The sequence below is a fragment of the Ovis canadensis genome, chromosome 10 (genome assembly GCF_042477335.2).
Source record: "Ovis canadensis isolate MfBH-ARS-UI-01 breed Bighorn chromosome 10, ARS-UI_OviCan_v2, whole genome shotgun sequence".
In the NCBI taxonomy this organism is placed as follows: domain Eukaryota; kingdom Metazoa; phylum Chordata; class Mammalia; order Artiodactyla; family Bovidae; genus Ovis; species Ovis canadensis.
The window spans coordinates 66,748,909-66,771,670 of NC_091254.1; the positions used below are offsets into that span (position 1 = coordinate 66,748,909).

The 22,762-nt window shown below is 43.2% G+C and overlaps 2 protein-coding genes and 1 long non-coding RNA gene across 26 annotated transcripts in view; 1 reads left to right on the forward strand and 2 right to left on the reverse strand.

Moving 5' to 3' along the window:
* FBXL3 (F-box and leucine rich repeat protein 3) overlaps nucleotides 1–5,934 on the reverse strand; it is a 23,068-nt gene extending 17,134 nt beyond the window's left edge. The window contains exon 1 of one of the 2 annotated variants that reach the window (XM_069601858.1): nucleotides 5,323–5,934. The gene's annotated coding sequence lies outside the window, so the exon portion shown is untranslated. Of the gene's footprint in view, nucleotides 1–5,155 lie in introns of both variants that reach the window. The other variant, XM_069601859.1, reaches the window with a different exon arrangement.
* Nucleotides 5,628–21,372, forward strand: LOC138446645 (uncharacterized). The gene is made up of 4 exons (XR_011259487.1): nucleotides 5,628–5,959; nucleotides 8,529–8,605; nucleotides 11,752–12,001; nucleotides 18,911–21,372. It is a non-coding gene; the product is annotated as an uncharacterized lncRNA (long non-coding RNA).
* MYCBP2 (MYC binding protein 2) overlaps nucleotides 16,349–22,762 on the reverse strand; it is a 273,135-nt gene continuing 266,721 nt past the window's right edge. For 21 of the 23 annotated variants that reach the window (XM_069601843.1, XM_069601855.1, XM_069601854.1 and 18 more), the window contains 3 exons: nucleotides 20,214–20,321; nucleotides 19,118–19,283; nucleotides 16,349–17,178 (listed from right to left, as the gene is read on the reverse strand). In XM_069601843.1, the coding sequence (XP_069457944.1) occupies nucleotides 17,063–17,178; nucleotides 19,118–19,283; nucleotides 20,214–20,321 (390 nt within the window). In that variant the 3' untranslated portion in view covers nucleotides 16,349–17,062. Of the gene's footprint in view, nucleotides 17,179–19,117; nucleotides 19,284–19,424; nucleotides 19,654–20,213; nucleotides 20,322–22,762 lie in introns of all 23 variants that reach the window. The other 2 variants (XR_011259486.1, XR_011259485.1) reach the window with 1 other exon arrangement.

Genomic DNA, 22,762 nt, shown 5'->3' on the forward strand with positions numbered 1-22,762 from the left:
ATGGAAAAAGATATATAGTAGTTTTGATGTTAGCAACACTAGACTTTTGAGATATTACTTTTCTCTTTGTTATATATCACTGCACTCCTCTTGTGTCCTTGCTATGTAAGAATGTAACTTTATTTAGTGCTTTCTGAGAGTGGCACCAGACTTTGGGAAGATCAACACAAATAAGTCTTCTGGTTGACAAACCCTTATCAGAAAAAAGGCTGTAAAATGTTAATTGGCCCTTTTGGCTGGAAGATGATGTAAATTACCTAAGACTTGTGTATACAATTAGGTATGCAGAGAGAAAAGCCTGGTTTTGATAAGAGTCTGGGCTGCTAACGCTGCCTAACTTTGTGTTACCCACTGATCTCCTTGTTTTATCAAAAGTATAAAAGGCCTTCTGAACAACAGAGGACGGAGCTAGTCACTGGACTGGTTTCCCGTGCGTGTGTGTGTGTGCGCGCGCGCGTGTGTATCTCTCTCTCTCTCTCTCTCCTTTTCTCCCTTTCCCTCCCTCTCCTCTATAATTTCAGGCTGAATTCCCATCTGGGGCACGGAGGCTCGCCAAGTCTACTTACTTGCCCTGGCTGTTAAGACCTGCGTGAAAGGGAGCCTAAGGCGAGGCACCCTTAGGTATTCAAGCGAGCGCCGGTGGCCCAATGTAGATGGTGCAAATTCCTTGTCTGGGATTTTATTGGTCTTCTTCGTAATCCAAGTTATTCAGCCCTCTTTCTCCACTTAATTTTCCTACTACACTATTGTTTCTTAATCCAATCTTATATCAATCAATCAATAAGTCTTTCCTCGCCAACGCCGTCTACCCTTCGAATTCCCTGGATCCACCGGGGCTGGACCCTGGCAGTCAACTATTAAGAAATACAAAAGAGAACCTACAGGGACATCTCCTCAAGATTTCTTAAAAGTCATCAAAGGATACCTACTATATGAGTTTCTGAATTCACGGCAGACGGAGCCACAGGAACGTTCAGAGAGCATCTGAATGAAGTCATTGACAGATCTTTCCACAGTGAGTAGCCTGCCATGTGTGTTACTACCAGACCCAATCTTTGCCTAAAACGAGCAACCTCATCTCTACTGTGCATAGTTTGCTCTGGAATGTGGCTGCTTCTTCCAACACTTCACTAGTTGTTGCAATGTTTTATCCAAGTTGTATTTCTGAATGACAAGTGAGTGTTTATTCTATGTATTGGTACTGCCTTCATTCCATTTGGATCTGGTGGTGGTGTAAAACAGGAATGGAATTTACAGGCAAGAATACTGGAGTGGGTTGCCATTTCCTTCTCCAGGGGATCTTCCCAACCCAGGGATCGAAGCGGGGTCTCCCGCATTGTGGACGGATTCTTAACCATCTGAGCCACCAGCGAATGGCGTAAAATAGTAGTGTGAGTAAGGAGGCTGGGTTCTGGAATTGAGCTCCCTGGCTCTCCCTCTCACTGCTTATGTGGCTATTAACAAATTACTTGACCTTCCTGGGCTTCAATCTGTAAAATGGGGATAACAGAAACACACTGGGATCTTGTGAGGAATTATGGCATCACTGACTCGATGGATATGAGTCTGAGTGAACTCCGGGAGTTGGTGATGGACAGGGAGGCCTGGCGTGCTGCGATTCACGGGGGTCACGAAGAGTCAGACGCGACTGAACTGAAGGAAATGGCAACCCACTCCAGTGTTCTTGCCTGGAGAATCCCAAGGACGGGGGAGCCTGGTGGGCTGCCATCTATGGGATCGCACAGAGTCGGACACGACTGAAGTGACTTAGCAGCAGCAGCAGCAGCAGCAGCAGCAGCAGCAGCAGCAGCAGCAGCAGCAGCAGGGCTTTTGAAAGGAGACATCAATGGCTGCTGAACTCAGGTATAGGAAAGTAGTCTTGTATTAAGAACATTAAAGTAGAAACAGAGGTTCCAGCCAGAAGGCAAACAATGATCCTAAATTTATTTTAACATGAAGTATATATGAGAATGTGTGAGAATACAAGGTCATGTATGAGAAAAACACACTGGAAATAGATTACCACATTAATATAGTAACTGTAAGAGTGGGACTGTGTAATATTATATTCATAATTGTGGTATAACAACTGTGGTGGGATTACATAATGATTTTTTTTGCAATATGCTTTGTTAAACTTTACACATGCCTGTTAATGTCAATGAATTACACTGCAATCAGATAAAAGGTCTTGTTTTATCTGGAAATTTAAGTACTGAAGGCTCTAACTAAATGAGGGCAACTGCAGTCCACTCACTGGTACCTCTATTTAGTTCAGAGCCTGCGATTCTTTTGTCTCTAGAGAGCAGTTTCTGGCAGGTACAGTTTGGATTTAGAGTCACAGCTTTTTCACACAGGATGGCTTGTAGCTCCAACTCCCTTCTCCTGGCACATCAGTACATCAGAATTCTGATTCCTGTGTGGAACAAACATACAGCATGCATGGCTCTCAACCAAATACGTCTGTGCAGACTCTTTCTTTCCAGTAGCTAACTCTGAAGGACTGGAAGCAGAGGACCCTGGCTCTCATGCCATTAAGATCAGTCCAGGAGGTCTAAGGACATGCGCAATAAACTGCTTATTCCTCATTACTCCTACTTCCAACTATACATTAAGTGAAGTAAATGATGTATATTCCCCTATGCAGAGGGAGAGAAAGGGAAAACAATGAGAGATGATAGCAAGAGGCTAGTTTTATGGAAGACTAAAACTTACATGCGAAACAAAGAATATGTTTTTCAAATATGTTTAGAGAAAAGATGTATAGTCTATAATGTCATCTTTAGTATTAAAACAAAAAATACTCTCCTAGGAATAATGTCTCACTAAAGGCTGAGATAACACTGTCATTATGACCCATTTTGCTGCTTTAACTTATCCTGAAGGCGTACTTTAATTTTAGCATACAAAATTTGGGTCAAAGAACAAAGAGTTTGCTACCCAGGGTTTATAATTTCTCTTCTGACTACCTAAAACTACTCAGCATTTTGAGATACTGAGATTCAAAAAAGAATGAAGTTATTTTTATAATTTCTACCGCTCACTACAGACTGTTGATCTTCTACTTCTGGAGAAAAGTCTTCTAAAACCAGAACTATTCAATTTAAAGATGGAACGATTCATACAGATACATAAACAAAACGACGACCTTATTTACACAATTATCTCTGCTAATACATTGCTGGTTCTAACAACATACTTTCTTTTGTCTACTGCATCCTTGGTTTAAATAGAAGTACATTTCAGTATCTTTCCAAATGGAGTACAGAAAAAAAGCTGACATATTAAAAAGAGGGCTTCCCTGGTGGCTCAGTGGTAAAAAAAAAAAAAAAAAAAATCCACCTGCCACTGCAGGAGATGTGGGGTCAATCCCTGGTCAGGAAGATACCCTGGCAAAGGAGATGGCAACCCACTCCAGTATTCTCGCCTGGGAAATCCCATGGACAGAGCCTACAGTTCACTGCGTCGCAGGAGCAGGACATGACTTAGCAACTAAACAACAGTCTCTAACTAGCTGAACTGAAGTCTTTAAACTGTCACATTTGACTGCTGTAGTATGTCAGAATTACAGTATATAAAGCAACAACAAAAAAATTAAAACCAAATGCCAATACAAATGTCTCTGTATTACCCTCATTTATGTGTAAAAACATCAGATCATAGTGGGCACCTAGGAAAGAATGTTAATGTCAAATCTTTTCCAAGACAATTCATGCAAAAATTTGCACTGCCTTCAAAAGTATTTTATTAAATCTATTTACACATGAAGCTCTGATATAAAGAAAGTTAAACAACTTAGAGGATCTACCAGTCTGCAAAGAATTTACATCAATGGACGACTTCTTTTAGTTAAAGTGAAAACCCCTCTCACACTAGAACTTGAGTGCAGAGAAGATGGATGATCAACCTCTCTGAGATTTAGGAGAGCACCCAAACTAGGCCGATTCATAACTCTGGCAGTTCACTTCAAAATGCGACTTTTCCAGGCTCCCAAAAATCGATTCAACTTGGGCCACTAAAAGCATTCGCTGAGACTGATACTCCTATGGAGCATCAAAAAAACAAACGAATGAGGAAAGACTCCATCCTGATCGAGCAGCACAGAGAATTATGGTATTAACTCTTCACATTTCCATACGCTCTGAAAGGAGTAGTCACTTTGTTCATCAGATGAAGAGCCTAAGAAAACACTTGGCTATGTGCCCTTCGTTGTTTTTTTAGTACACTGCGATCATAGTAATTTTAAAAGCTCATTTGTATTCAGCTCTAAAAAGCCTGTTTTGGCATCACATTTCCTTTCCATTTATGCTCTGCTTTTGACTAATAATTGACATGCATTCTTCGGCTGGAATACAAAGACCAAATGGGTGCAAATAGTCTGACTCTCAAAACTAGATGGTATTAGAGAGTGGGGTGGTGAAAATTGGTTCACCGATCATTCGTAGATACTGGGAGTTGATGGCATTTTTATAAAGATTTCAGGAGAAGAAAAAAAAGATTCTGAAAGATCTGAGAGATACTTGACACATTCAGCAACAAAATAACTGCTTATCTCTAAGCACGGTAATGCAGGCCAATCACTTAACAGGCTTTTTCCTGATCCCTGTCTGCAACTTCATCTAAAAGAGCTACTCTCGCTCAAAGCAGGGGCAAAGCTGCTCATTCCAAGTTGACCAACTTTTCCACTTGGCTACGCGCGTCCGAGGTTTGCCCTCCTCCCGCGCCACCTCCTCGAATTGGCTTTCCCAGACTTGTCTCCCGCCCTACCCCGGGCGGTCTGTTTTGGCATCTTAATGTCTCTCATCTCTCAAAGCCAGGCCGAGCGCGAGCTCTAGGGTGTCGGTCACCAGGCCCCGCCGAGTCACAAAGCCGGGCGCCAGGCGCGGCGAGCCCGGGGCGCGGCGGCGGCGGCGGCGGCGGCGTCGCGCGGAGGCTGCCGCCGGGCGCCGCGCGCGCACCACGCCTTGTTGACATGTTTTGAAGCAGGTTCGCGGGGCAACGCCCCCAAACGGGCTCCAGCGCCCCGCACTCTCGAGGGGCGGCCCCCGCACTCTCGGGTCCCCGTGGCCCCCTCCGCCCCCGGCCCGCCCACCTCCGCGACCCTACCCGGTTCCCGCCGCCGCCGCGAGGCTCCGGCCCCGGCCCTCCGCGTTACCTGCTGCCGCGGGCGGCTTCCCCCACCCTCCACCCCGGACTCCGGGGGCGTCTGGTCCCGCGGCTCTCACATGAGGCCCCGCGCCTCGCGCTCCCGCCGCCGCGGCCCCCCACGCTCCGCCCGCATCCGAAGCGCTGGTCGCCTGGGGGACGCCAACGCGGCTCCACCTTTGCGGCTCTGGCTGCCCGGAGAGAAGCCGCCCTCCTCAGTCTCGCGCCATCCGTGTCCTTCTCCTGGGTCCCTTCGTCGCCGGGAGAGGGACGGCTGCAGGGAGCTGCAGCCACCGCGTAGGTTCTCGGCGCCGCGGCCCAGAGACAGAAACCAAAATGGCGCCCGGGCTCGCGGCCGCGCGCTTCTCCCGGCGGCGCGTCCCCGTCTAGGGGGGCGGGCGGGTGCTCCGCGGCGAGTTCCAGGAGGATGAGCCAGGGAACCCGAAGGGGCCGCACCCACGCGGGAGCGCGCTCCGTCCCGCACGGCTGGGGGCTCGGTCTCCTGGTTCCCCGGGGAGTGTCGGCAGCCTTCCTCCCCGAAACGTGACTGCGGCTTGTAGGTTTTTTGTTTTGTTTTGTTTTGTTTTTGCGTCTTGAAGCCGAACGTGAGGGGGGCTGGAGCCAGCTAGATGCCTAACAGACTGCGGTGCAAAGTGGAAAGTTTAGGGAGGCGGAGCAGCTACAAGAAAGTAGAGTCCCTGGGGCGGGCTGCAGCTGGTTCTGGCCGACCCGTAAACTAGCTGCGGCAGCGGACACACCTCCGCGTGGGAGGCTGGGCCTCCGATGGCCACGCCCGCTCACGTCACGGGAGGAGGTAAAACACAGCTTGTAACAATACACACAAAATAGACCATCCTTGGCATACTACGATAATATGCATCTTGTATACATAAGGTGTTATATGGCGGGGCATTAAAGCAGAATGGTGACACTGTTAACGCTGGGATGACGGGTGATATTTTAAAAATCGCCTTTATAAAGTAGACAGACTCGTTTGTAAATTGCTTTGTAAATAGCTTTCTGAAACACAGTAAGAATAGTGTAAGGGAGTCGATGGCGGATAAAAGAAAACTCCGGTGAAGGCTTTTGTAAATAGAGGCATCTTTGTGTGTAACTGCTACCTGGTTAGCTTGTTTTCAAAGTTTGGATTTGGGGATACTGGGTTTTCTTAAACTATCCTTAGGTGCAAAATCTAACTTGAATCATGCACCATCCCCATTCCCCTCAAAAATAATTTTTCATCATAGATGTCTTGTCAAAGATCTGCCCGGTGTGTAAGAGACTAGAAGACAGTGAAAACCAGGCATCCCAGCACTCCTCTACTCCCCCTAAACTTGAGCTAGGAAGGCGTGGGTAAAAGTACGGTGAGAGTCATTGTGGGAAAATGCCACTGTTTTTCTGTTAAGGCCTGGCCATCAGATCAACAGTCAAAGGGAACAAAGTCTAGCAACAAAATAATGTGTCTGGACCTGCACTGCAACGCTTTTTAGGTTCCTCCTTGACTGGATGAGGAAGGACAAGAGGAAGAAGGGCAATGATAATAGTTACAAGAAGAAACACAAGTCAAATACAGACATATTTATTTAAACTTACTTTAACAGAATAAATGATCAGCAAAACACATTAAACCAGTCAACATAACTAGTAAACACTGTATCTCATTAAAACGTTCATACTCCAATTGTAGCCCCCTTTTAAAGCCTCAAGACAGTCTCTTCTCTCCCTAAAGACAAGGGTGGGACCTTGGCTCACTTTACCAATATCTAATGCTTTCTTTCCTTCCCTGTTACTGTTATTTAAAGATTTTATTTTCCCTTTTTGCAAAAAGCAACTTGTGCTTATTTTAAAACCAGTCGAGGGCTTCCCTGGTGCCTCAGTGGTGAAGAATCTTGCTGCCATTGCGGGAAACACAGGTACAAGCCCTGTTCTGGGAAGATCCCACGTGCTGCAGAGAAGCTAAGCCCTTGTGCCACAGGTATTGAGCCTGTGCTCTAGTCTCCAACTTCTGAAACCAGGGGTGCGCCTGAGAGCCTGTGTTCCACAAGAGAAACCACCGCAATAAGAGGCCCTCACACCACAGATAGAGGGGGGCCCTCACTTGCTACTACTAGAGAAAATCCTGCGTACAACGAAGACCCAGCATAGCCATAAATAAATACAAAATTAGTCAATACTTAAAATTTTCAGTTCTGTTTTTTAAGATCAGTGACACTGTCTGGGGAAGGGAGAGGGTGGCTGTTGAGTAATCTGGTCCAGCAAGGAAGAATATTTTGTTACCAACCCAGTTTAGGATTGTTGGTACAAGTGGTAATAAAAAAACAAACCAACAAAGAGTCAGATTTATTATTGTTTTTAAATTCTCTGCAGATAGTGTAACCCATCTGCTGGGATGATCAGGTTAGGTTAGGTTATGTTGAGTAGTTCTTTCAATACCATCTTATAATTCTTTGTTTCAATGACCTTCACAGTTTTTAGGAGCACTGTTCCAGACTTTTGTAGAATGTTCCTCAACTGGGGTCTGTCTCTTGTTTTCTCATTCATGGTCAGACTGAGGTTATGAGTATTTCAGAGGAAGGACACACATGAATAAAGTATCACTGTCATCGTATCATATCAAGGATACAAGTTTGAGATCAACTACAAACTGGCACTTGCCATCTGTCTCTACCAGGATTAAATCATGTGCTGCTGCAGCTGCTGATTTTCCAGACCCTCTGAAATGAGTCAGGGTGGAGAACAGAAATGAAGCACTCTGTGCTCTGGGGAAAATCTGGCATAACAGGTCTTCGGATATTTTCAGGAACTGATTTTTATGAGCCCAATTCTTATACCTCCTTATATCTGATATACATGCGTGTGAAGTCACTTCAGTCGTGTCTGACTCTTTGATACCCTATGGACTGTAGCCTGCCAGGCTCCTCTGTCCATGGGATACTCCAGGCAAGAATATTGGAGTGGGATGCCATGCCCGCCTCCAGGGGATCTTCCCGACCCAGGGATCAAACCTACAGTTCTTGTATCTTCTGCACTGGCAGGCAGATTCTTTACCACGGGAGTCATCTGGGAAGCCCCCTCATGTCTAGAACAGCACTAAAATTTTTCATGGTGATGGCTGTTCCTTGTGACCAGCAGAAAGCTTCACCAGACTAGCAGAATGCTTCTGGGAAAAATACGTGCTTGATTGCATTTACTCTCCCTTCACCAAAATCACATATATACTGACCTTCTCCTCTTTGGAGCAGTTTCTCAGAGCTATCTGAGGTGTTGTCTCCTAGGCTGCAGTCCTCATTTTCCCCCAAATGAAGCTTAACTTGCAACTTTCCCATTGTGCTTTTTTTTTTTTTAAGTCAAGAAATGTAAATTTTTTTTTTCTCCCTTTCCAGACTACCCTTTTTGGGAGGAAGTCTCTGCATTCACCCCACACTAAAAGGTTGGAGAAAGTTATGTTCCATCTCCTGAGGTGAGACTATCTACATATATTATTTGGGATATGTCTGCATGGAGGTTTGCCTCTCATCTCTCTTTATTTCCTAACTTTTCCTCTATTTTATTTCTATTTTTCTGTACTGAAGCCTTTCTAATTGCCTCAAATCTGTCTTCAAAATCAATATCTCCAAGTCAATGCTTATTCTTTGGTCAGTGTGCTAGAACTAGCCACCAAAATGGGAGAGAACAAAGCTTCATGGGGCTGAGGCCGGAGGAAGATGGGACTCCCCAGGATAAAGCAATTGGAGATTCATTCTCTATCGACTGAAACTCCAAGACAAGAACAGCAGGGCAATTAAGGGAGGAGGCTGGGCCCTGCTCAGACCACATACTTCTCCTTTCCGAAGTAAGGAGACCTCCCGGACCATACATGCTCAGAAAGACTCCTTGGAGGCCAAAGAGCAGTGGTGCTCACTAACGCCAGGCTCCCACAGCCTCTTTGGTAGAATCTAGTTTAGCTAAAAGATGCCTGTGCTCATGTGGGAGGATCCTGAGATACACTAAATATGGACTGTGAACCCGGTAAATCAAAATGACTGGCCAAAGGAAGCCAGGAAGAAATACCCTGTAAAAGTGATTCAATCTGCCACAAGGGCGCAGTTCAGGGACTCTCCCTCTGAGTCTGCCCATGTGCCTATCCCCATGTACTGTATACTTGCTTCACTACTTTCCGTCTTTGTGGAAATTCTTTTCTGCAAAGCCAAAGGGTCAGAGCCCTTGTCACTGACCACTGGCCTAGTGGCTAGGCCCTGCTGCTTTCACCACCATGACCCGACCTCAATCCCTGGCTGAGAACCCAGGTCCCACTCCAAGCTGCTGCAGGCCAAGGCCACCCAAGATCAGGGCAACGCTTAGCGAACGCCAACAGACAATAATAAACACCTGTCTCAGTCAGAAAGTAATGAGTGGTTCATCATACTGTAGTAGATAACTGGAAGAGAAATAAATAATAAAGACAAGACAGGGAAAAAATAAGGAAGAAAAGCTGTGACAAACCTAGACGGCATATTAAAAAGCAGAATCATTATTTTGCTGACAAAGATCCCTGTAATCAAAGCTGTAGCTTTTCCAGTAGTCATGTACAGATCTGAAAGTTGGACCATAAAGAAAGCTGAGTGCTGAAGAATTGATGCTTTTGAACTGTGGTGCTGGAGAAGACTTGAAAATCCCTTGGACTGCAAAGAGATCAAGCGAGTCAATCCTAAAGGAAATCAACCCTGAGTACTCACTGGAAGGACTGATGCTAAAGCTGTAGCTTCAATACTTTGGCCACATGATGTGAAGAACCGACTCATTGAAAAAGACCCAGATGCTGGGAAAGATTGAGGGCCGGAGGAGAAAGGGATGACAGAGGATGAGATAGTTGGATGGCACCACTGACTCAATGGACATGAGTTTGAGCAAACTCCAGGAGCTGGTGGAGGACAAGGAAGCATGCAAATAAAAGTTAATAAGGTAGATACAACTCTAGTCAGACTGATTAAGAAAATGTTGCAAATTAGCAAAGTACAGGATTTTTTAAACAGGGAACGCACATTAATGTAGCCACTGCTACTGCTACTGCTACTGCTGCTAAGTCACTTCAGTCGTGTCCAACTCTGTGTGACCCCATAGATGGCAGCCCACCAGGCTCCGCCGTCCCTGGGATTCTCTAGGCAAGAACACTGGAGTGGGTTGCCATTTCCTTCTCCAGTGCATGAAAGTGAAAAGTGAAAGTGAAGTCGCTCAGTTGTGTTTGACCCTCAGCGACCCCATGGACTGCAGCCTTCCAGGCTCCTCCATCCATGGGATTTTCCAGGCAAGAGTACTGGAGTGGGCTGCCATTGCCTTCTCCGAATGTAGCCACTATAGGTATTCAAAATAATAAAGTATGTTGTAAATAATTATTAGCTAATAAAATAGAAAGCCTAGCTGAAACAAAGTCTAGAAAAATATAAAATGCCAAAATTGACAGGAAGAAGTAGAGAACTTGAATAGATCAATAAACATTGATGTAATTAGCAAAGCCCTTTCCTTCCAAATAACTAGATTCCAGTATTCTTGCCTGGGAAATCCCACGGACAGAGGGGCCTAGCAGGCTCCAGTCCATGGGGTCACAAAGAGTCAGACAGAACTGAACAACTGAGCACACAAACACACACAGATGGAATTACATGTGAGCCCTGCCAGACTTCCAAGTAAGAGTTAGTCCTGCTGCAAGTTGTCTGAGAAAAAAGCATAAAGAGGAAAAGCTGCCCAGGTCATTTTATGAAGCTAGTATATTCATGATTCCCAAAGAAAGGAAAACTGAAGCACCATTTCTCTTATAAGTACAAAAATTCAGAAAGAAATATTAATCAAATTCAACAATGAACTCCCAAAACCAAAAAAATAAATAAAACTAGGATGAAACAGTGAAAACAACTCTGGAGCCCCCTTGACCTCCTTCGCCTCTTTCACAGCACATATCACCTCCTGGCAAATTATATTTTGCGAGTCTGTTGTGTAACATCCCACTCAGATATAATAAACACCGTGAGTCTTAGTCTGGCTGACTTGCAGATCCTAGGCTCCTGGAAGAGTTCCTTGCTCAATATATATTTCTTCAAAGAGTGAAAGAGCATGACAGGACAGGACTTCGGTGTAGCAAGCTGGACTTCAGCCATGTTGCACGTATAATAAACCTGTCCTGGGGAGTAGATGGGAAGATCTACATTGCAGGGGAGGAAGAATTCTAAGAGGTGAATCAGAGAGGGACAAGAGGGCTTTCATAGGTGAGTTTGATATGAACCAGAGGATCCAGATCATACCAGCAGCCCTGAGCTTTGACAGAGTCGGACACAACTGAGCGACAAAGCTGAAGCAGATTCTGTGCACGACACTCAAGCACTGCACAGTGACTGGCCACTGTAAGCCTTCAACAAATGCTCTCTTTTATTATTAGCAAACTTTGATTACTGTTCATAATGTTGTGCTACTCACATGTTCTCTATTTTTGTTCTGCAACTGTCTTGTCCGTAGGAGCTGGCCCAGCGCTGCACGTATTAACTAACTTGTACATTTCACTTCCGCAACTGTCTCATCCTTAGGAGCTGGCCCAGCGCCGCACGTATTAACTAACTTGTACATTTCACTTCCCAGGCACTCTCTACGTGTAAGTCACGGTTACCAAGCAAGTGGGAACACAGCCTCGTGAGCATGTCCTGTCAAGTGTGGATATAGAACAGGTGCTCAGCTATTTATTAAATGACATAATGAAGCAAAACAGCTTACTTCCTCCTCAAGGAACACATCAACGCCATAGCTGTCACCACACTCTCCCTGAAATGCCTTGTTCACTTATGCTTGTCAAAACTTATCCATCCCTGCTCTTTTTGAGGAAATGGACATTGTAAGTAGTGACTGGACATGTTTCTTTTCGTGCTTCGTTAGCTAACAAATGTACTGTGCAGTTGATGGCCTCCTCTCAAGCTGTGTTGGGAGACTGCATGGTTACTTACTGCATACTCTCCTCTAATCTTGGCTTTGATTTTCTTTCATAATCTGTCTTCAGTGTAACTCCACCCAGTATCTCTGTTATAGTCTATGTATTTTTTTTCTAAGTTACCTTATGTCGCTTGTGAAGTGAAGCAGCCATAAGTCATTTAAAATGTTATCCTTCTGTGTCAGTCAGCGAAGTCCTCTAGGAGGCGGATGCCAGGATAACGTTAGAAGGGCAAAGAATCTGTGTGTTGGGGGCTGCCTATGACAGAGCAACGGGTGGGGGAGCCTGAGGGGGCAGGGAGAGCTTTCAGACTGCCGTGCAGGTTGGCATCTATGAAAGGACAGGGAGGAGTGTGGGGCAGGAAAAGCCTCTGATTGCAGCAGGGCTGTAGGAATCTCCCTCCGTTAGGCTAGCCCAAGTGCTGGTATACAGATGGCCCCAGGAAAGGGACTTCCCTGGTGGCCCAGTGGTTAAGAATCCGCCTGCCAGTGTGGGGGACACAGGTTCGATCCCTGATCTAGGAATTAGGATCCCACCTGCTGTGGGGCAACTAAGCCCATGAGCCACAGCTACTGAGCCTACCTGCCCTGAGACTAGCCCCGGCTTGCTGCAACTAGAGAAAGCCTGCTTGCAGCAACGAAGGGCCCAAGTGCTGCAACAAAGACATAGCACAGTCAAATAAATTAAAAAAAAAAAAAAAAAAGATGGCCCAGAAAAGAAAGATTCTTTAGGCAGAAATGGCCTGGCCCTGTACCCTGCCATGTTCTGTCTTTCACTGGCCAGGGCTGCAGGGGAAGAGGGTGGCTTTGGACCAAATGCTGTGCTGCGGTAGATCTCCTAGGAGGGGCAGGTACAGGCTGTTGGCCCCTCCCCCGCAACACCCCCCCGCCCCCGCCCCCTGCCCCCCCATCCCAGAAGGAGATGGGAGCCGGGTCCTTCCAGATCTACCTTGCACTGTCCTGGAGGCAAAGCCTGTTTTGTTCCCTTTTGACTCTTGCCCATTTTACTGGTTTCCAGTTACCACTTCATATTACTTCTTTTCATCAGAGCAGTTGGTAATGTTATAGTAATAGTATGATGGGGTAGGAAGTTTGAGCAAACTCGGGAGATAGTGGAGAACAGGCAAGCCTGGCTTGCTGTATGTAGTCCATGGGGTTGCAGAGAGTTGGACAAATCATAACAACAAAACAGTAAGATCTGGATTCACCTCTCAGGTTTTTGTCCAGCCAAATCTGTATTAGATTAGCTGAAACCGAATGCAAGTTCTTTAACTTCTTTAAGCCGCTGAAATGAGATTAAAACCATCTGCTGAAATGAGATTAATGTTTTACCTACTCAGTTGTCTGCTTAGCAGCTCTTTTGGGGGAAGCAATGGAGTTGCTGGAAGGATTAAATAAAACCCTTAGAATTTAATGCCTGCTGTTGAGGAGGTGTTGAATAAATGTTCTTCTTTGCTCTTCACTTTCGAATAATACTTTGTGTGGGTTAAAGCACTTTTGTGAACGCTTTCTCAACTGACTGAGATTAGATATTATTACTTCTGAGAAGCTATGACCAAGAGGAATTAGTGACTGACTTAAGGTAACACAGTCAAAACCGAGGCTGACTCGACTTGAACCCAAGTCCTCTGACTGTGGTTGTACTGTTGGCAGTTCTCAGGAAAAGGAGTGGTTACTTTTCCATCCTATCACCACCGTCAGAAACACGTGTGACTAGGTAATGGTGGAATTCAGTGACAGAGTGGCCAGAGAGAGATGTCGGGCTGAAAAAAGCTGAAAAAGAAGGAGAATAAGTAATCACTGTATGTGAAAAGTTAATAGAGAACTGCATATATTTTTCAAAAATGCTTACTGATAGAATAAGGAATTTTTAGACCTAAAGAGACTGGCCAGAAAGCTGCTTAAGAAAACTGGCTTTTTCCAGGTCTGAAAATATAACAGAAAAAGAGTTTATTTCCAGACGCTCCAACACTCGCTCTCATGATTCTGCTGTTTCCTGCCTGGTGTGTTCCGTGCACAGCATCTGAAACCCGGGGGCACAGTATGCTTGAGCCAAGCATGCTTGACCCATCGGCCTTCTGTGCTTAGTCAGAACGTACTTATTCATGAAATGCTTTTCTGGTTTTGCGACGTCTGGAATACGACTAAAAGTAGTTTCCTCAAAAACAGAGAGAAACTGGAGTCACTGAGAGAATGTTTCAGGGCTTTGCTGTTTTTATCCTTGCTATTAACAGCAGTATTCACTTGAGATGGCTCATGCCAGTCAAGCCAGTTCCATGGTTTTCCTTCCCTCTTCCTACTTATACAGATTACAGTTCTCAAGTGTCTGTGACGCCTCCTATCTGTGTGGCATTCTTAAGTTTCATTCCTGTGGCTGATGAGTTTAAGTCAGATGTGTTCACCACAGCCTCATCACATCTGGTTTTCTAGGGTGAACCTAGGAACTGCTTCTGTCTCTGACCTACTTGTGCTTTCTGGAAACTCTGAAAGCCAGTCCTGAGCCTGTGCCCTCAGAATCCTCCCACAGGCCTGGGAGTGGGACAGGATTACTGTGGAAGGCAGGGCTGGGAAAGGAGGGAGAGGGAGAGCTTTGCTGAGGTGGAAGCCAGGCTGCGGGGCTGTCTGGGAGCAGTGTCACCGTCGTCCCTTCCTGATACCTGTTGCCCAACATCAGCAGGGCAGAATGACTCTTGAAGAAAACGGCTGTGTTGCCCTGAAGGTTCTGGAATCTTTTTGAATTTAGGGAGAGAGTCCCATCTGGCCCTTTGTCAAAGACAAACTGGGAGGGCTTAGTAACATGTGAATGCATTCAGCACCCTTTTCTTCTTCAGGTATCAGGGTTTCTTCCAGAATGATTAATCCAAAGTATTCTGAAAGTTGAAATTGAACTAGTCCTGCCTGCAACCCTTTTGGTTTGACTTGGGACCACCAGAAATGCCCTCAGTAACAACAAATTACTCCCCTCACTTTTGAACACACTGGGCAATTAAATGTGGCTTGCAACTCTGGGGCACTGTCACTAATACAAATAAAGTTTGCATAATGTCCTTCTCCTGAGAGATTTTGAAAGAAAGTATTGTCATTACTTTTTCAGGGATGGTTCAGACGTACCTTATTTAGATGAAAGGGGAATTTTGTACCATTTCAAAGTTCATTCTGGCTCAGCAAGCCCCTCCCTGCATGAACTGCATCACACCAGTCTTTGTGAGACACCTAGGTTTGATCCCTGGATTGGAAAGCTCCCTGGAGAAGGGAAAGGCTACCCATTCCAGTATTCTGGCCTGGAGAATTCCATGGTCTGTATCGTCCCTGGGGTTGCAAAGAGTCAGACGGGACTGAGTGACTTTCACTTTCAGTTTTTGTAATCTTCAGATTCTTTTTTTTGTTTGTTTTTTTGCAGTAAGGTTTTGAACACCAGAAAAGTTTGACTACTCACACTGTTCTATCACATTCTAGAATTTTCTGTGCACCTACTTTTTTCCCCAGGCCTTTCTCTACATCTCCGCCTTTGATATGCTATTTATTTTTCAAGAGGCAGCTTAAAGGGCCTCTTAGCTAACCCCACTCCCAACAACAAAAATAACAAAAACAAAATACCACCACCAACAATCTTTCCTAAACCCTGAAGCATCTGCCTTGGAAATTTTTATGTGATTTATTACAAGATTCTCTAATTAATTATCTGTGCTCAGACTTGATCTTTTCTTTATATTTTAAGTTCCCTCAAGGCAAAGATTATTTAAAATTTCTCATGAATGCTTAACAAATGGCATTAAAATAATGGATACTAATAAATTATATATTTTCAACAGCAGGAATTTAGAACAAAACTGATCAAAACTTTTCTTGGTCTCATAAAATAAATATAATCTGATTTAACTGTAAAAAATGATCTACCAAAACACACAGTCTGTAATAAAAACAAACTAGTGATTTTTGTTGATCATGTTATAAAAGTTCAAAAAGATACTGGTTAAGAAAGTGGAGGTTGGTCAATTTCCTAAATGTTTTCTTCTATCTCTGGCATATGTCCATTTATATCTATTTATCTATCCATCCATCCATCCATCTCTCCCTCCAGTGTTTAGTTAAGATTCCAGCACTGTACGTCATTACTACTCTTATTTTCCCTAAAAGTTATAAAAGTTATGATTTGTGCTATGTTAGTAAATTCCTTTCCAAGGAAAACTGGATAGAGGTTGTAGACCTTAGGTATTTAGACTGTCTTTCCCAATTTAACACTATACACACTTGATAGACTTTATCACTGTATAAAAATGTACAGTGGTTTATTGACATGTACATTCCAATATGTTTACAGCTGCGAGATAATGAGGCACACTCAGTATTGCACTTCATTAAAATTTCAGGCTCAAACTTAACCTAGAAGTTTAAATGAAACTGCATTTGTAATTTAGTAATTCTTATACAGGACAAACATTGATATCTTTATATACAGTGATACTTATTACATTTATATGCCATCCTAACACATTTTGTTTTTTAAATAACAGTCTAGGAAATAAAACAGAATATTCCTCTTTTTATCCCCACCCGTGATGCAATTGTACAGGATTACAAAAAGGCAGTATACAATAAACAATGATTATTTTTCTTTTTTTTGCTTGAAAGCCAGCATCATTCTTAGTCCATGGGCATGGCAATTCTTTGATATCAATTATCTATAAATGTCCAATGCTTCACAGGCCAATGACGATAATGGCCACATGCAAACACCTCACAAGTTTGATGTCTTGGTTCAAAAGAAGATAAACTGAAACAATGGGGAAACTTTCCATAGCAAGAATTATGTACATGGTATTTGGCATCCTTCTTGCACTGTGAATGGTTTATTTTTATGGATGTAAAAATGGTCCCGTCCTTATCCTGAGCAGAGTTTAAACTTCACCACATCCGCTTGGGAGATGAAGGCAACTTCTCTCTCTGTAGACAAAGGAATCTGAGTGTTCTAAAAAGTGTGAGCATTTCTGCACACTCCACAACCCAGAGCAAACTCTTCTCCAGTGGGAGGATGAACAACATGGAGAGGACATTCAGTTCCTTCTAACTGTTTGCCTTTGGGACCTGTATACGTTTTGAAGGAGGCAAAAGAATATAATTAAAACACACACACACAAATCTAATGTGATGGTAATAAAATAAGAATATTAAAATCAAAATGAAAGTAAAAACACTTGCAGAGGTTTGTGTGCTTACTGTTGAGGCGGTGTTCAAATACAGCAATCCACTTAATTCTCTAAGAGCCACAGAGGCAGAAAATATCCCATTTTACAGATAAGGAAACTGAGGCAAAGTTAACATAATATTTCTGACTCTTAGGCCCTCATCAATACTTAACTCACAAGTGCTGTGAAGACTAAGTTCCCTGGTACCAACAAGGCAGTCAATAAATTTTCTAGAAAGGAATGGATAGACAGAGAGATTCTCTTCAACTTCTTAATCTGGACTCTTGTCCTTGTCCATACAACACTGTCCCCTTTTCACACCCTTCTTCCGTTGACCTTAGCTCAACACTTCCCCTCCTGTTTATCATAACCATTACCCTAAACACTCTAGTCTCACATTATTCTCATCCTGCTTCTTCCAAAATCATAAAGTACTTCTACTGTTTTTTTTTTTAAAAAAAGAAGTTTTTAGAGTAGCCATACTTAAAAAAAACCCAAACAAACCCTACTCATCTTATTATCTTTGTTTTGGAATAGATAATATATTTCACATGGTTTAAAAATAAAAATACTTTAAAAATTACACACAAAAAGAAGTCACCTTTGCCCCATTTTTAGCCAATTTTTCCTATTTCCCGCAATAGTTAATTTTATTAGTTTATGACTTTTTCCAGTGCTTTTTAAATGCAAATAGAATATATCTTTTCATTTCCCTGCTTCTTACAAAAAGCAGCATACTATGCACATTGCTCTGATTTTTCATTTAATAGCCTCTCCTACAGATCTTTTCATTTCAGTACATAGAAACTCCATCCTCAGTCCCTTTCATTTTTTAATAGAGCACAGTAACTAGCGTTTAACCAACCTCTTATTGGATACTTGCACTGTTTACAGATTTGTATTATTATTATAAACAAGGATGTAATGAATAACCCTTTGTATCTGCTCTTCAGTATTTTTCTCACATGTGTATCCCCAGAAGTGGGATCACTGAAGGGTAGATAAATCTGCAACTTTGAAAGGGACCTCAGGGTTCTGCCATTTGCATGCTGATAAGCAACGGATGCGAGTGTGCGTTTCCCTTCCCAGCTTTAACAACACTGGCGTATGTGGTGTATGTGGTGTGTGTGTTTCTGTGTGTACTTTCACCAGATCTAGATCTGTCTCCTCTATGTTCACGTTTTAACTCCCCTTCCGCTGCTCTCGCTTCTGTTCAGCCTGGTATTCCACCTTACTGCGATCACTAGCCTCCCGACCTCTTCTGACTTTTTCAGTCTCCTTTTGGTTTCACATTCATTTTCTCTCAGCCTGACCTCCAAAGACCATCATTTCCCCTGTCTTCTCAGTGGCTTCTTTAATTCCCTCGGCTCTCTGATGCTCATTCACTTTGCTGCCGATTCCCAGCCATTCTAGATTATTAAATCACTCGTCCACTTTATGGTGCTGATTCCAGACTTCATTTAAAAACAGAAAAAATTCATAGCTGCTCACAATAAAGGCACATGTGTGACTCCTCCTCCCCCAAATCCTTTTAAATGGTTCTATTATCAATTAATAATTTCAAACCTCTCACGGCACTTTAGTACTGAGCAGCAATCCTTCTGCTAATTCTTAGCTGTCTTCCTTCTCAGTCCCCATGCTCTGAGCCCCTCGCTCCTGATGGTCATCTGTCTACTTCACTCAGAAAGTCGGAAGCTTGCAAGAGCTGAGGAATTCCCTTTGTTTAGGACAGTCTGAACTGGATTTCTGCCACTTGAAACAAAGTGTTCTCGTGGGATCATTAAATAAAAGAGAGACCATGTGCATCATAACCGTATTTATAAATACTGAAAGCATACCTGCAGGACAGTGTGGAAGTTCTTCCTTAGGAATACTAGTCATTCTCTGAAAATCATCATGACAAGCATTACAGAAATGTGTTGTTCCAAAACAGAAAAAGACAGCTACTGAGCAGCAGTAGCGACACTTATACTCCAAAAAGTCTGTGCCGTGTTTTGGACACATCTACAGCGAAAGAAAAGAAACGCAAGATTATGGTGAGTCTATTTTAACTGCACTTAATATAATCATATACATAGCTCATGAATTCATGCTTTGAGAGCGTACACAGCTCTCAAAACTGACTGAAAACTGGATGATACATACATTAAAACACTGAATAAATGTGTGGCTTGGCCCAAAAGGTTTGGACGAAGTCCCAAGTTTAAATCCCAGCTCCATAATAACCAACTTATTTAATAAGCTATCCATATAATTTTTCTGTGAATGCTTCTTGGTCAACAAAATTGAAACTTATTAATATTTCTTTTATCTCTCATTCTCAGAGATGTACTGTTAAGATTTCATTGAAATGGAGAAAATCCTAAAAGTGTGCCTGCAGGTTTAAGAAAACGAAATAAGTAAAATTTATTACTTGTTGATACATGGTGATTATTTTATGGGACACAAAATTATAAAATGCAAATACCAATACCATCCAAAAGAGATAATATATACAAGATGATCTGGAAAATTATACTCTGCCCTATAAATCTCAGAAAATACTGGGGAAGAAGCCTATTATACCATCCCCATGATTATTATATTAGTAGTCTAAAGAGGCAATGGCACGCCACTCCAGTACTTTTGCCTGGAAAATCCGATGGACACAGAAGCCTGGAAGGCTGCAGTCCATGGGGTTGCCAAGGGTCAGACACGACTGAGCGACTTCACTTTCACTTTTGACTTTTCACTTTCATACACTGGAGAAGGAAATGGCAACCCACTCCAGTATTCTTGCCTGGAGAATCCCAGGGACGAGGGAGCCTGGTGGGCTGCCATCTATGGGGTCGCACAGAGTCGGACATGACTGAAGTGACTTAGTAGTAGTAGTAGTCTAAAAAAACAGATGTTTAACATTTCTAAACTGTTCCTTCTAATGAAATGTTCTCCCACCTGAGCCCTGGACACATCAGAACAGGCACCACAAATGAGTTCTCTGGGATCATAATCATCGCCTTGTCCAGCCTCAGCATCACAGCGAGCTTCACCGCCAAAGTACGCCTAAGGAGGGAAGACACTTAGGTTACAGCAGCAAACAGAGAACTCTGCCATGGGAGCCTCAGTGTGGCTGCGGTGGGAGTGAAACCGAGAGGCCTCCGCAAATGTCATTGTCTGTCAGACATTCCCTTGCAATGCCGAGCGGACACCTATACAGGATGCCGCTGTAAGAAACAGATCAGGACAAGAAATACGGTTTCTGCAATTCTGGAATGGACTCATGCTTACCGTAGGAAGTTTAAAGACTGAACTGTGATAGCAAAATAACAAAAGAATGGATAGTACTCCAAGTAAATATCAAGAGCAGGATATTAAGTAGTAAAGAGAAACTATGCTTTTCCAAGGCAAAGTTTGAATAGTTTTTCCTTTTTGAAATATTAAATACCATATTCCCTTCTACTCCTCTAAAAATATGCCTAAAATAAATATTAGTGTAAAGTTATAATCTTGAGGTTAATGGGAAAGAAAAAAATCAAACATGATCATATAAAAGTTTTTAAAAAGGAAAGGCAAATTTAGATATTCCTTTCAGAACACTGCTCATACTTACAGAGCTACACTGTATGCAGGAACTCAACAGTATCTAATACAGACACCTGAATATATGAACTTATCACAATGGGTAATTTATCTTTATTTGCTTTGGGCACAAAATAAATTCAACAAATTATAATTGGGGCATTCTGCATATATAACATGTCTCACAGCCAAAAAAACTGTATCCATAATTCTGTATAAATGAGTCAATAGAAAGTTATTATATGTACTAGAAAACAGGTTGAAAGACAAGGCTTCATTGATGACAGAGAGGTTATAAATGGTCGTGCACTGGCTAAATCAGACCTCAGAAATATTTATTTGTCCTGGGGGCCTATTCCAGCTGTTTCACTTTTCGAGATTCCTGGCTTGGCTTCCTAGGCATTTGACTCTCATCTGTGTGGTAGCACAATATTCATTTATGAGATCCAGTACATTTAACACAGAGAAATAATATTTTATTCTTTGTAATAATTCAAGGTTCACAAATAAATGGTACGCACTGGTCTTTCCTCGAGTGTGGATATTTGTCTGCCTTCTTGGCTTTCATCTATTTAGCCTGCCATTTATTATCTGTATTTTCTTTTCCTTATGTTGAGAGACTACACATCTTTCATATATTGATTTCTTCCTTCCTTCCTTCATTCTCCAGTGGTGTCTAATAAGCAGTAACTACTGGAGATAGAGAAATTATAAAAAGTTGTCTTCATCCCCATGGAACTTACCAAGTGGGACAGAAGTTCCCCCATGGGAACTTACCATGTGAACATCACTGTGATGCAGAATAAGAAGGGTTAAGATGGATGTATCCAAGACATCAGAATGGCGTGGTGGCACTGAGGGGGTGGGGCACACTAGAGAGGAGAAACCTGAGCCAAATCCAGAAGTGTGATTGGACAGATTTGATCACGCATCAGAGCGTGTGGGGATGGGTGGGTCACGGGTGAGAGTAAGATGCAGAGTAGGAGGCAGAGAAGAGCGTTCCAGGAAGAGAAAGGCCTACAGGATGGGATGGAAAGGCGTACAGGATGTCAGTGAGGGAGCACACACGGCCCAGCTTGGGGAGCTGCAAGTTGTTCTGTAATGTGGTGCATGGGGCACAGATGGAAGCATATTGGGAGATGAGACTTGGAGAGTTGGGGTGTGTGGCGGGGGGCGGGCTACAGGATTGTAAGCAGAACAGTGACACTGTCAGATTCAACATCGACTAGTGGAATTGTAAGTGTGAAGCATGGAGTGGAGGGAGGGGTTAGGGGCTCCACACAATGAGCCCAGAGAGAAGGTTCCTCCTGTAATTACCAAAGGAAATGATTCAGGATGCTGAAGATGTACGAAAAAGGAAAAAAGCTCAGAAGAGATTGAGAGGCAGAACCGATTTTGTTAATACAGACTGGGGAATGAGAGAGTCAGAAGTATCTGTGAGAAATCTAAATGTCTGGTAGACAATTGGATATTTATATCTAAACCTCAGAAATTCTGGAGGGTCAGAACAATACAGGTAGGCAAAGGCATGGGTCTGCAGATCACCAAAGTCACGGAGGTATTACTGGGCTAGAATGGATGGCTGGGGAAACAATATGTAAGAGTAGTGAATAAAAAGAAACTCTGCAAGGGAGTTAAAGAGGAGTCACCAGAAAGGCAGGAAGATACCAGGAAAAGTCTCGTCCTGGAAACCGAGGAGGTAAGGATTTTTAGAAGGGAAAGGTCAAAAGAGTTAATTAAGCAAGAGAAGTCTATTTAAGAAGTAACTGGATTCAACAAACAATACTGATGGGAAAGAGATTATGCAGAGAAATATTTCATGTTCTGGAAACAATTTGCATATATTTCTAAAAAAAGCCCAAAACAAACTAAGAAAATAAAGTCTACTTGAAGCAGAGCACCAAACGTTTTCATTTTTAACTTCA